This window comes from Cheilinus undulatus, linkage group 5 (assembly GCF_018320785.1).
Source record: "Cheilinus undulatus linkage group 5, ASM1832078v1, whole genome shotgun sequence".
NCBI classification, from domain to species: domain Eukaryota; kingdom Metazoa; phylum Chordata; class Actinopteri; order Labriformes; family Labridae; genus Cheilinus; species Cheilinus undulatus.
The window spans coordinates 45,155,867-45,171,193 of NC_054869.1; the positions used below are offsets into that span (position 1 = coordinate 45,155,867).

The 15,327-nt window shown below is 38.5% G+C and overlaps 1 protein-coding gene across 1 annotated transcript in view; it reads right to left on the reverse strand.

Annotated features, from left to right (window-relative positions):
* The window catches only part of osbp2b (oxysterol binding protein 2b), a 119,825-nt gene that overhangs the window by 21,428 nt on the left and 83,070 nt on the right, over positions 1-15,327 (reverse strand). The window contains exons 4-9 of the mRNA XM_041787132.1: positions 9,182-9,380; positions 6,316-6,436; positions 3,029-3,095; positions 2,440-2,592; positions 1,546-1,791; positions 878-998 (exon numbers count right to left, since the gene is read on the reverse strand). Of these exons, the coding sequence (XP_041643066.1) occupies positions 878-998; positions 1,546-1,791; positions 2,440-2,592; positions 3,029-3,095; positions 6,316-6,436; positions 9,182-9,380 (907 nt within the window). The remainder of the gene's footprint in view (positions 1-877; positions 999-1,545; positions 1,792-2,439; positions 2,593-3,028; positions 3,096-6,315; positions 6,437-9,181; positions 9,381-15,327) is intronic.

The window sequence follows — 15,327 nt, forward strand, 5'->3', positions numbered from 1 at the left end:
GTATACCTCCGACAAAAGGATTTCAAAAAAAAGCAACTTAAGACCTATTTGTTTGGTCTGGCCTTTACTTGATCTGTTTTGTGTACTGTGTATTCTCTTATTGTACCTTTGCATTAATTGCTCGTGTTTCTTTTACCTTTTTGTAAAGCACTTTGTGACCTCGCTGTTCTTTAAAGGTGCTATAAAAATAAACTTATTATTATTATTATTATTACTTAAAAAATAGGACAGTGCCAATCAGTCATTTTGTGAACTTTTCCAACTTTAAACAATAAAAACAAAAATAACTGAATGCTTTACTGAACAAACTGAACCAGACTACTTGGTGGAGAAACTGTTTAAATCTGTGGTAATTTATACCTGCAGAAAATCACACAGTCTAACACAAATCTGCCTCATGCACAGGAAATATATTTCTATCTTTTGCTAAAGTAACAAAGCCCCGAAAATTTTACAACAAGCATTTGACCATAATTGCTTTCAATTAACCTATTTTTGTGTTTCAGGGCATCTCCCAGCAGGAATATATGTAGCAGGTGGTGCCAAAAGTCAGAAAATAGACCACGGCTTCCCTTGGCTGGACCTTCATCTATCAAATCTCTCATTTATCTGAGCCAACAGAGTCCAGCCATCCCAGAGCAACAGAGAGCTCCCGTTAAACCCATACTTTATGATTGTGTCACAAGGGTCATAAAATCCTCCTGATTCATTCTCACACCATCTTCTGTGGCTTCAGATTGTGTGCAAGGCAGCACAATCTTTTCCTGCTCTCAAGTGGGAGTCCACTCTGCCTTGTGTATCTGTTCAGTGTGCATGCAGGAACCTTTATTTACACATAAAGTTTGTTTACTTCTCTGCTGACGATAAAATTTCTCACCCAGAGGCATTATGGAGAGGTATTTGCCACGGAACTTGCTGGCGATGGTGATTTCCTGCCACAGGGTCCAGCCTCGTTGGGAAATCACATGATGTGCAGCTGCAGGGGGGTGATGGCTCACCTTAGGGGAAAGTAGACAGTTTAAGATAAACTCAAGTACTGACGCTTTAAAAAAAAGTTGTCATTTCAGAAAAGGCGGAATGGAAAAGAATATATTTCTCTCTCTAGTCTCTCCTGCACACTGTCTAAATTGTATCGATTCAATAGAAGGATATTTGCCTGCAGTTTTTGCAAACTGAAAAAAAACAATTTCACTGCTAAATCAAAATTTCAAATTTTGTATTGTGACAGCTATATTGCTTTATTTATCTGATGAAATTTAGGTCCCTTGACAGTAGGAGTACTTCCATTTTCTAGCTTTCTACTTCAATATTTCTTCCATATGCTTTGTTTTTTGCACAAAACACCCCAAAAAAATCCTTTTTACTGGAAATTTACTTGGCAATAAGCTTTCTTCTGATTCTAAGGTGGAGTTGATACGAGATTTGTGTTTATATCAGAAGCAAACATTTCACAAAAACACAGTCTGATCTTGTTTGCTTCAGTTCCTGTATGCAATGCACATCACCAAATGTGTAAACAACAACTTCCTGCTGTGCCACTGTTACCTGCTCACACAGCGAGCGGTAGCCAAACTCCTCCAGGCGATCGAGCTCATAGGTCTCACCCAGGAGGGGGTTGAAGGGCTTGGCTGTCCGGTGGACCGTGGTGGAGTAGGAAGAGACAGAGAAGGCAGCAACCAGGCACATCTGCTCCAAGGAGGAGTCGCAGCGAGCTGCTTTGTCCAGAAGCTCATGATACTCGAGATCTTCAGTGAGACGCTGCAGCATCGACAATGGCTCGTTGAAGTTCACCTTAATGAGAGGATGAAGATGGATGGATGAAGTTATGTTTTAGCTAGGGAGGCATCTGTCATCTGTATGACATCGTATCGGCAGATATTGGCTTAGAACTTATCAATTATCTGCAGATACACTCTTAAAACTGCTGGGTTAAAAACAACCCAGTTTGGGTTATTTTGGTAACCCTGCATTGGGTTCAAAAGGGACTGAACCAACCCTGAGTTGTAATAAGTTAAAATTACTCGGTTGTTGAGTAAAAGCTACCAAAAACTGGGTTATATAAATACAACCAATTTTCTGGATTACCAGAATCACTTATTTACTTTTATTATTTCAAATTAATTTTGCATCCTGTGTTTAAGACTATCAGACAACCCAGTGGTGTTTCAACACAACTTTAATTCATCTTTTACTTCCCACATGAAAACCAGTCCAAAACAATTTACAAAATGGAGTAGAAAAGAAAAAAGGAGGGATCTTGTGTTGTCTATTACTCCCAACTCTTAAAAGAGCCACAGTTAGTCACAAAAGAGCCACAGGAGGACTTTGGAGGTTGAAAGTTCAAGAGCGCATGTTTGAGAAAAATTAAAAACAAACAAAAAGGTATGACATTGGAGAGATGTACATGGAAAGAAGGAGGGCCATGTCTCAAACACTTACAGGCATGGGTATTTTGGAGAGCTCCTTGCCGATGCAATTCTTCATGATGCTCCACAAATTAAGGGAGTAGTTGGGTTTGTCTGGGACGCGAGTCCGCCTCTGTCTGCGAGGCTGAAGCTCCTTCCCAGACACATCGTTATAGCTGGGAGACATCTGGGAGCAGGTGAGGGGAAAAGAAAGAAAGTTTGAGAAAACTTTATGGACAGCTTGGAATAAAAACACCATGTGAAGGCAGACTGACAGAGCAGGTAAAATAAAGACAGTGAGAGATGCAATAGAAGGAGACAGATGTGAGTTACAGGGAAGAAGGAGCTGTGGAGAGTTGAGGGAGAGAAGAGCAGATGTTTGACTGGTAATTAAGATTTATATGAACGTAGCAGCTGCATGTCTGTAGCACCACAGGGATAACAAGCACACACAAAGTCTGTGTGCATGTGTGCCAGGTAAGGGTAGTATGAAAAGGGAACTGTGAGAAGAAAAAACGACAGCCTATCATGCTGTCCAGCAGCACCAACAGATACACATTGACAGAATAAAGGTCTGCAGTAAATGTCAGTCCTGTTAGTCTCATTAGGGAACAGAAACGTACGTGGTTGTCCTGGTTCCAGTCACTGGGCTGACCTCCACTTGCTCCGCTCAAATTACTCTGAGATCTCCTGAAACACAGTGAAAATATTTTCTACAATTAGACTCAATCCCTCTCCTTCATTTCCTTATCACAAACACATCCAACACAAACACAGAGAAGATGGCCTGCTGGGTATTATAACTGAATAGACAGACAGAAAGATAGCCTGTATTGTACCATAGGGAAATTCATTCTCACAGTCTGTGTGGACAAGCAAACACCAACACACAAAGAGAAGAGTACATGAGCGCATAATGAGCTCACATTCTCAAGATTTTTTTTCTGCTTTTTGCCTTTCTTTGGAGAGAGGACAAAACGATGGAAATCAGGAAAAAGAGTAAGGACATGTAGGACAGGAGCCACAGATCAAATTCAATCCTGTGCTGCCCACTTGGGAAGTTACTGAGTGCTGTTATGGCAGAGGGGACAAAGCTCTTCTGACGTGAGCTCTTCACTAGTTTTGAGTTCTGTATCTGTGACTTAATGGCAGCAGTGTAAAGTGTGGGTTTAGGGGCTGCCTGGAATCACTGGCTATTATTTGTCCATGGTAAACAATGGCTTTTAATGCTTTTCAACACTTCTGATTAATCTCAAAGGTTCATGGGTGACTGTGGCTCAGTAGGTAGACTCGGTTGTCTCACAGTTGGAAAGTTGTGGGTTCCTCCTGAAGCTCGTGCAGTTTGCTCCCACTGCTTTGTTGGTGGTGTGTAAATGTTTATGGGTGTGTTTGAATGAATGATTGGGATTAGCTAATACTGATGGCCAAACTCCACAGCAAACTCAGTGTATCAATGTGGGGCGAATGGGTGGGTATGACTCAAGTTCAAGGGTGCTGTAAAAGCTCAAGTCCATTTCACAAAAGTCAGGGGAATTGTTAAAAAAGTTAAGTCCAAACAATGGGAAAGACTTCAACAGTTTTATAAGAAATAAAGGAGGGAAGCATAAAATCTGAGAATACCAAATGGAGAAACCAGGGCCTGGCAGTGTACTGAGTTTTGAGGGTGTTTCAATACATTTTCAAACCAAAGTATAAGGTAAGATCATTGAAGTTATTATTTTCTTATGTTGATTTAAAAAAAGTTATTAGCAAAAGATTGACTCATTTATAGGACACCGATGTCTGAAATAAATGCAGTGAAAGAGTGACTAAAAAAGCTATTATGCAACAAAAGTAGACAAGAGGTAGGTTTATGTTTTGTCTGTGTTCGGGCTAGTGTCAACAGCAGAAACTTTCAGTGCTGGCAGCAATCACAACCTCAGTTTAGGTGAGAGGGCTTCTTATCAGCATTTATTGTTGCTTGGTTATGAAAGTAGACTTCTGCTTTCCTCGATAGTATCCATTATGGGTTGACAATAAATCGAAACTGAGATTAAATTGGAATATGGCCTGCTGTAATTTTCAAATTGCAGAAAATTCAATATTTCAATACCTTGGAATGTGTATCAAAATACCAGTTAAATATTTTTTTTGCAGCAGAGAGGTTTCATAAGTCACGTAAATATTCAGGCGTCAATTTTTTCTTGACTATTTTGCAATCAAATCATACTTTCTTTATTTTTGTTTCTGATTTACTCATTAGAATGAGACTGATGTAAAAATGTTCATTCCATTTGATGCAACAATTTATATTTGTAATATGACTTAAATAACTGCAATTCTATATTTTCAAAATTGTTCAGGGCTAGTTTAATCTACACTGCCTGGCCAAAATAAAAATTGCCACCTGGATTTAACTAAGCAAATAGGTATTATTGGATAATTACTGCATGGGTAATTATCTTTCAGCTGGCAACAAGTTATTTAACTCTAGCTGATGCAATGAGTAACATCTCATTTCTTAAACAACCATGTCGAAAGACACATCCTGTGGTCGTGGAAAAGATGTTAGTCTGTTTAAGAAGGGTCAAATCATTGGCATGCATCAAGCAGAGAAAACATCTAAGGAGATTGCAGAAACTACTAAAATTTTTTTTGGCCAGGCAGTGTATCTGATAATTTGTTGGTTATAATAGAATTATTCATTGCTTGTGTTTGTTAAAAAATAAGTAAGATGAGGAACTTAGAAAATAATTGCCCACTAAATGCAACTGCAATATGGAAAAAAAATCACAATTAGAATATCTTCCCAAATCTTACAACCCCAGTATCCATAACATCCTTCTGAAATAGCTCCATGTGCTTACTGTTTTTAGTTTTTTCCAAGGGAATATCCCCAACAAAACATGAGAGCAATCCAAGGGAATTCTATCCAGGCATTTGCAGCAGCTTCAGAACAAAAAACCTTTACCCCTAAAAAGACAGGTCTGATCAGTTTCTCTTCCACCATTGCTGTTGAAAAAGCTGGTAAGAAGAAATGACACTTATGATTGCGATGCTGTTCCAAAATGTAAACTTTGTACCATTTAGAGAACTGAGAGCAAGACAAAAAAAAAAAACAGCTGTTGCTGAAAGCGTTTAAAACACTGGAATACATTGTTTTTACTAAGAAGTAAGTGCTGCCAGCACTAAAAGTGCCCCTTGTAGACACAGACCTTTAGTAAAGTTGAACTGAAGTTGCTAAAACTTTAAAACTTTTAGATCTCATGTTTAAAAAAACATATAATCTTAGATCTGTACTTAGTTCAGATATGCAGAATTGCACACGTTCTACAGCTGAACGCTGCTGATCAGTTGATTAAGGTAATCAGGGTTTGTTTGTTTTGGTCTGTTTGTTGTAAGTAAACTAGTATTGCTGTCATGGCCAGGTATTCCTTATAGACTGTAAAAGATATTTTTAAATCTTAATGGGGATATTCCTGGTTGGATAAAGGTTAAAGCTGAAAGCTGCCATGAGAGCGAGAGAGAGGGGGGCACGGTCTTATTTGCTCAAATTCATTGGCAGCATTTCAGTACAGAAACGTTGCCAACTTATTTATATAATCCAGACAGCCAGCAGGAGTTTGCTTGCAAATTCTGCTAATTAAAACCAAGAAATTTCCCAATACTGGGCACCTAGGAATTTATTTTCCATTGCTAATGTATCAAAACAGACATCAAAATATGTGTATTTTTTCTAGTATTGCACCAAAGTTTTGGTGCCATGACAACCTTAGATTGAAAATCTCTAACAAAAACAGTACTGCACCGTAGGATTTTCAGCATTATCAGCCATCAGAAGGGGAAATTTCAGCTGTCACATTCATTCTTCATATTCATTGTTGCTACAAATTTGATCCTGCACAGACAAACAACCTGACCTGTGACTGACCTGTGCTGTGTGCTCTCCGTGGCCGTCACTGTGATGAATGCAGGGGAATCCTCCATGGCATCAAAATACTCAGTATCCTCATCGTCACTCGCTTCTTCTTTTGGCAGCCTCTCACTCCCTTCTGTCAGGACACGTACAGCCCACATCACTGAGTTATTGCAAACAGCATTCAATAGCAGCACAACCGTCACATGACTGTTAGATTGTTTTTAACAGGGTTCAGGAGAGAGTGGCCTTTAATCACGTACCCATGGCAATTAATCAAGGAATAATCAGCTTAGTCAAATTGGCAATGTTCCTGCTGGTTAACTAGCCTGAATGATGTCAGGCCCTCGGGGTGTGCTTCTCATATTCAGGACTCAACATTTAATATTTAGTATGTTCACAGGCTCATTATGCGTGTAAACTAGAGCTTCAAATAGGATAAACCTTACATCAGGCAGTCAGAGAGCTGAGTGAGAGGTTATTTCATTAAAAAATACAGATTAAAGATGACCTTCAGTCACTGAACAACATTTTCTAATATCATTTTTTGTTATCAGTATAAATCAAATGCTATAAAGTTAGACATAAGAAGGAATTCATATGATAAAAACTGAACTCAGCTGCAGAGAATTTGTTTGACAATAATTCATGATATCTGGAACTAATCTAGGGATTATGTGACAAAGTAATCTGAGTACTTTGATTATTTTTTGTTGTAATGTGCAGCATTACGCATTAGTCCTCTAATTCAAGTAATCCAGTAGTCATATACTTTTCCATAAAAGTAATTTGTATATCTTATATTTCTCTTTCCCTTTTAGTCTCTACAGAAAAAAGAAAACCCCTTAAGCACGTGCACTGTTTCTGTTTCTCTCCTATTGTATTGCTGTATACCTGCAGAAAGTGAACCTACAGCTGTGTCATTGGGCATTCACTGCTAGTTAACTATCTGAGATGAGGACAGCTTTTATTTTATGAAAATATCCCCATTATGTGGAATTTGACAACGAAAGGGACATAAACAACATGGACATGCAAGATATGATCAAAAACTTGTGATGTATTGTTTTTATCTAAGGTTATTTTGGGGCTTTTATGCCTTCTGTGCACCCTGTGTTCTACAGTTTTTATTAAAACAGCTGATCCTAGTACTGTTTGTCTCTGCTGAGCTCACTGTCACAGAGTGAGCATATTAAAGAGCAGTTATATTGGCAGTTACATAGGTTATATTGTGCCTATTGATCTGTTATTAGGCTGCAGAGTTACAGCTTTTGAGCTGTAAAGTAGGCTGTGCAAAGACATAGAATCAATACATTCAAAGGCAGATGTACAGTCAGCTATGCCCTCTGGAATCTGGAGCCCTCATTGCAGAAATCAGTGTGAAGGAGAGGATAAAGTAACTGAGAAAAGAAGACACACCAACACTGAAGTGTCTCTTTATTACTGTCTTTAAATTGCTCGCAAGTGTATTCTGAGAAAGCACACTACTCTAAAAAAATTTAAGACAGGACGGTGGTGATCACGTCAACAGCAACTCTGCTCCCTTCCTAGTAGCTGTTTCTGTTTGTGTGTTGCTAAGTGACTTGATGTATAACCAACAATTCCTTCAAACTTCTTGTTTCGGTTCAACTGGAGTTGGAGTTGATTTGCAAATAAATATTGTCCATCACTATGCAATAATGACAAAATATTCTTTCTACTTCTAGACAACAAATGTTTTTCTGGGATGGATGAGAAAAAGATTATCATGCCATATTTCAGAGATAGCAGTCTCTAAAGGTAAGGTTTCATTGTAAAACACAGTAGAGCTGAAGAGTGACGGCCCACTTTTCAAAAGATCTGGTTCTGCAGGTAAGTATCTCCACTCAAATCCTCATATCAATACTTTCAATCCTGGGACTAAGCAACCAGCAACCTGAAAACATTTGGCTACAAAAATTTGATTCAGCCCAAAACAGAATTAAAAACAAGGAAAAAAGCAATGGCAAGGAACCTATTCTTTTTTCTGAGAGTGAAGGAACTATACATCCCACAATCTACTGTGATTCCCTTATTCAGTACAAACGATCATTTTTCCAGCAGAAGCCATCAAACAATAATTCAATACACTTCTTCCATAAAATGCATGGACCTGTTTTTTTTTTACATTTAAAGTCCTAAAACTAAATCAACTCAAACTTCATTTAAAAACAGCCGTTAAATTCAGTGGCTGCAGGAGACAGCCAAAATTTGGGAGCAGTAGGCTTTTCCTTGGAAAAAGTGGGCTCCACCAATCAGAGACATTCCTGTGACACTCGAGGATTCTGGGTAAAGTAATTATTTTACCCAAGATCATGAGCAAAACTTGTATTTCTTAAAAAGAGGCTGATATAATACAAATCTTTGTCTTCTACAGGAGCACATATCATCATCCTTGTGGTAAGTCTACTTTGAATGGTTATGACATTATGGCTGATAATCAAATCCACAATGAACAAAACTGGTGGGGTTTTATTTCCAGAGCCACACTGTTACTGTTTAAGATCAAGAGGTTTTAGAGTTAAGACTTAAGGCCTTGTGGCCACTAAAAGCTAAAAGTTCACTTCTTTGGGAAAAGGATGCAAACAGAAAATGTATTTGTTTAGGAGGCATGTAGTTATTTGAAGACTAGCAAAAAACATAAAATTCCAGATTTACAGTCAGAGATAAGACCACAGGACAGGCCGTCCTTATTGAGAATATTTGCTTAGCAATAATCTTGTTCAAACTTTCTCACACAACTTAAAATATTCTTCCTCCACACAAGGAAGGTATATAATAAAAGCCTTAAGACACACATGACTTTTATTAAATACAGTGAGGCTCCCAGAGAAGTTAGTATCACGAACACAGACAGACTCACCCTTGTTGGTGGTGGGGGCACTGGGTGTGGTGGAAGCAAGCGTGGGCGCTTCTCTCCACGCTCGCTCCAGGCTGTTATGCTGCTTGGCTAGCTGCTCAATGGTCTCCTCTAGGTGGGTGCGCTGCTCTCGCTCATACTGCAGCGCCCGCTGCCATCTCCTACTGTGAGTCTCTGCTAGGTCCAAGAAGTCTCGACAGGCCTGGAGAAAGACACACACGAGTACATAAGTGCACAGACAGTAGTGAAAGTTTCTTTTCATTAGCGATGACTAAAGTCTCAAAGTTTTACATTAAAAATCCTAAAGTATCATCCAAAACCTCTTCATATGGCTTTACATTGAGCCACAGGAGGGGTATTTAAGAAACACAGACAACCTTAAGTAGATTTTCAGGTCTAGATAACATCTTTTTAGATGGAGTTTGGCCTAAAAAAGGCAGAAAATGCTGAGGAGAGAGTGGAGGGTGACATGCAGCAAATATACGGCACCTAGCCCAACAGCTGGACCTCCACCCTGAGCAGCACCCCTCCATCGCTACAGCAGTGGTCCCGCCTGGAGTCTCACCAGTGGTCTCGTGCCTACGGCACACAGCCGTGCTGAATGACTCTCAAACTGAACTGGAGCACCACTCGTCTAAAATACCACATATCCTGCCATCACAAGCTGTTAATGGTGAGTGCAAAATTAAAGTTCCATGTAGGAAACCCATGTTTAAGAAACATCAGTCCACACAAATCTTTCAAACCTTAAACCAGGCAAAGACAATATGGGACCCACAAAGTAAAAGAAAGGACTGCTAGGCAGACATTTTAATGAGAACTGGAGCACCTGCTGAGCAACTCTAATATTGATTTCTTAGGCTTAACTGAAACTTGGCTAACCCACTCTTCACCTGAAGCTGGGTAATGATGCCTGGTTACAATGTTTTTAGACAGACAGGGACCTGGGGAAAGGTGGTGGGGTTTTATTGTATATCAAAAGCACTTTAAAATGTGACCTGACAGAATGGCCCAATGGCATCAAGCTTGAATGTGTTGGTGTTAATATCTCACTCTCAAAAGAAATGTCATTCACAGTCATCTGCTTATATAGAAAACCTACAGCCAAAGGAGATTTCTATGACCAGCTTAAAACACTTCCTAATTTATGTAATCACTGTAATGAAATTATATTGGTTGGTGACTTAAATATTAACTGGGACAATAAGAAGGATAGGAAAAAAAACTCAAACTAGTTACAGACCATTTTAACTTCACTTGGCTGACAGAAAAACCAGACTCACCAGCTGCTCTGTACCTGGACATTAATGATTTTCCTAATGCTCATCAAATGTTAATTTTCAGATATATGCAGACAATGCTGTAATTTTTGCACCAGCTAAGAATGTCAAAGAAGCCAGCCTAATACTCACCTCAGCCACATTCAGGACTGGCTTAACAAATCATGTCTTCTTTTAAGAAAACAGTTTGCATGATGTTCTCTAAGCATCAAAAAGAGCATTAAGAATATTAGACAGGAAACCATTAGTTGCTCACCAAGTGAAACATTTTAAGTCTTTATTTCTTTTAATTTTGATGATTATGGCTCATAGCTAATAAAAACCCCTAATTCAGTATCTTCATAAAAAATTAATATTACACAAGACCAATAAAAAACGTATTTTTAATACAGAAATGCTGGCCTTCTGAAATGTATGTTCATATATATGCACTCAAATCAGCCTGTGGCACTGCTGAGGTGTTATGAAGCCCAGGTTGCTTTGATGAGCCTTTAGGGTGGGCGAGTTTGCTGGCCAATCAAACACAGGAATATCTTGGCCATTTAAGCAGCTCTTGGTGATTATGGCAGTGTGGGGGAAATGAAATGTCTGCATTGATTTTGGACTTTAGAAAAAGAAGTGGACCCACAGCAGCAGATGATATGGCACCCCAAATCATCACTGACTGTGGAAACTGAAAACCCTGGACTTCAAGCATTTTGGATTCTGTGCCATTCTGATCTTTCTCCAGACTCTGGGACCTTGATTTCCAAATTAAATTCAAAATTTAATTTAATCTGAAAAGAGCACTTTTCACCACTGAGCAACGGTCCAGCTCTTTTTCTCCTTTGCTCAGGTGGGACACTTCTGACATTGACTCTGGTTCAGGAGTTGCTTGACACGAGGACTGCGAAAGTTGTAGCCATATTCCTTGTTACATCTGTGCGTGTGGGCTCTTAGGGAACTGACTCCAGCCTCAACACCTTTGCAGGTGTTTTCAGTTACTTAGAGTATGACACCATAAATTTATATTATTGAACTTTTCACCATATTCTTATTCTATGAGATACTGATTTTGGGGCTTTATAAGCATTAAACCATAATCATTACAATCAAAAGAAATACAAACTTTGAGTATCTCTCCATAATAAATGAGTTTTCACATTTTGAATTGAACTACTGAAATAAATTAGCTTTTCCACAATGCCTAATTTATTATAATACACCATTAAATATTGGTTTTGGTATCAGCATCAGCTAAAATGAGTCAAAAACATTGGCATATCAGATATCAGCAAAAATCTAATGTTGTGCATCCCTAAACCTAAACGTAACAAACTCAAGTCGAAAGATGAAACTGCTAAAAAACATCACAATGCTTCTACATATTTAAGCCTACAACAACAACATAGAGAAAGTCTGAATAAGAAAAGGTTCAAAGTTGTGAACTGGTAGTTAATTACTGAAATCAAGTTGTTAATCATCTTTGTCTGGTGCAGTCATCACACCCTGATTACTGCGTCTCCCTGCTGTGTTAAATGTGCCTCAGGGCACAGCATTTAACATCAGAGCGATGAACCAGCTTAAACCCCTGATTGGAAAGCAGACATGACATTTGAGTCGAGAGAGGGCATCATTGTTGCTGCTTTGCTTTCACAGCTCAGACAAAAGGGTTACTTTAGATCAAACACGTCTATCATGTCAGCACCGCATCATATGTCTGACAGCATTGCATCATAGTGAGCTCAAAGGTCAATGAACCTAAATAACACCTCACAGTTCACAACACGCACAGTGAAAATGTCATGTGACGGCTATTGAGCTGTCAGCATGGTGGGCCTCAGAGGACATGCTCTGAATAATCATTGTGAAACAGCTTCCCAGCATTTTTATACGATTTTGTTTGCGAGTTATCGTTCTTCAGCAGAAAGGAACAGCATGTGATAAAATGAGGTTAAACTGAGTGCTCAGAGCTGCTTAGAGTCAGCTGAAGGACTTCCATGTTGCATAGGTCAAATAATCTCCATTTTCTGTGCAGTATCAGTCTAAGGCAGCAGGAAGAAAAACAAGGATGTGGTGAGGCCTAACTCCCTTCATGAAGTGCTTTAAGCCTCTGTCCAAATCTAAGTTCATCTTTTTTCTCCTCACATTAAAAATCACACTAAGTTTCCCTTTAGGTATTTTTTTGTGAAATTTAAGAACTTAACCCTAAAATCACATGACAATATAAGTGGGTGAGAGGTCAACCAACCTTGATTTTTCTGTGCTCATACCAATAATGATTATTAATTGCTCATTTGACCAACAACTGATATTTGGAGCTGATATGCATTCACAGTAAAATAAGGTATTAGTAAGTGTAAGTCATTTCAGTGTTAGACTTTATATGAAAGGATGTCAACCTGTTCTAAAAACCAGACTTATTTATCACTAAAGATGAATATGACAATTACCAAATAGAGAGTATGAGCAATGGCTGAAATAAAATGCTGATTTATACAAATGACCAAATTACAAACACTGTCCCTGATAATCAGCAAGGCAAATATTTAATATTTAATAATTTGTTGACCCCCATTATGGATATTGTCTTCTGCTTGACTTTTAAGTATTTTTTACATGGTGAACATACAGTGCCTATAAAATGAATTCACCCTCTTCGATGTTTTACCTTTTTATTGATTTATAAATCAATCATGGTTCATATAATTTTGCTGTTTGGTGAAAAAAAAACTGAATGACTGAAAACAGATTTCTACAAAGTACATAACTTGCTGGATTCATTTTATCCTATACCTTTACAAGTCTTTGAGGCCTAGCTGCCAAGAATCATCCCCACAGCATGAAGCTGCCACCACCATGCTTCACAGTGGGGGATGGTGTGTTTGTGGTGATATTCAGGGTTTGGTGTCCAACACAAAAATACCACCCTATCTTATGGCCAAAAAGCACCATTTTGGTCTCATCAAAGAACTTTCTTCCACTTGAACATGGAGTCTCCCACATGCCTTTTGGCAAACAAAGCTTTGACTGGTTCAGTCCTGAGGTCTCCCCCATCTCAGCTGCTGAATCTTTTAATTCCTTCAGAGTAGTGAGGATGGGGATGGCCAGATCTGAGCAGATGTTCACATGTGCCATATTCCTTCTATTTCTTTTGATGTATTTAACCGAACACCAGGAATGTTCAGTTCCTTGGATTTTTTTATCTACCCCCTGACTTACACTTTTCAATAACATTTTCTTTGAGTTGCTTGGAGTGTTCTTTTGCCTTCATGGTGTAATGGTAGCCAGGAATAAAATTACAATTAAACAAGACTTCATTGTAATCATGATACGGCCTCCCACACGTCACAAAAGTCTGAACTTATTGCAGTTAATAAGGAAAATTACTTGATGTAAATGAGCAATAATTTTTTGCTGGGTGTGTTTTTAACCTGTTGGATGGATGTCTAAGTATGACTACCATCATTAATATAGTACTACAAGGATGACAAGATGTATCTCTTATGCCAACTGAGAATCTAGCATCATACAGGTTACACTGACCAAAATCAGTCAAAAGCAGAAAGCTACATTTAATCTATAAAAGAATTACACTACAGTCACATAACTCCAACATCACCACTACTATGCTCCCAACTTTTATTTCATGCTCTTATCTCTTCTTTAAAGACTTTCTCCTTAGGATGACCTGATCAAGTTAGTGGTCATGGTCGCGCTAATTTTCTAGTAGATGAGTTTGACTATGATCTTTAATGTCCGCAGTCTAAAGCTGTCCTCACACTGTTTTAAGCTTGACTTTAGGGCCAGATTTGCCCACCAGACAATCTGGGAGAATATCCTGATTCAAGGCTTTTGCAAATGATAAATTGTCCAAATAATCCTCAAGTGTGTGGCATCAAAATAGTATTTTACTGCTCCCTACCACATTAGAGCCTACCACAGATGGATTATCTACAACAACCAATGAGAGCGAGAGCAGATAGTGGAACCAACCAGATACTTCATAGTTTTACAGCTCACAAAATCCCACAGCCATACCTTGATCTCATTCCTTTCCACGTTTTTGTGATTTTTTGCTGCAGCTGTAACATGTGCAAGACAGTCTGCTACAGATTTTGATCGACCTCTGTGTTCTTTTTTTTTTCCAGACACATTTGATCACACAAGTTTCTGTGAGCTCTCATCTGTGGATTATCTTCACAGTGAAATTGTTACTACAAACGGCAGGTGATTGGTCCCAGCCTGGCCGAGTCACAGAGTGTGTGCATTCAGAGGCTTATAAAATGGAAATCTATGGTCTCCAATGTTTCTAAAATTGTTTAACATGTACAAAATTACATACTGTGTGGCCAGCTTAAGTCAGTCGCTTGTTAGCAGCTGCCTTTTGTAAGATGTTGGCACTTTCAGATGCCATTCAAAAATGCCGGATGATGGAACCAGAAGTGTTAAAATGCTAATACACTTCCAGGTTTTAGGGCTCACTACTGTAACACTACTGTTGTCAGTTTAATAGTGATAAACAAAGTTATTTAAACTAGTTTTGGATTCTAGAAGAAAAATGTTGTTAAGGCAGGTAATGTGTGCAACTGTTTTTAAAGAACAGCAGATATAAATAAACCAGTAAGTCTAAGTAATGTGCCTCTTTGACTTTTGTTAATAACACTTCATATGGTTATATTGGTAATACTGAACATTGTTTATTGGCACATTTCATATATAGGCACATATATATATATAGGTAAGAGTACCATTTCATTAAATGTTAATTACAAAATACAATTCATCTATACCATTCAAGATCACATGCACATGGCTCAACATGACAAGACTAATTTCCTGTGAATGAAAATCCCAACTAATCTGACATACACAACCAACCAGTCTCTT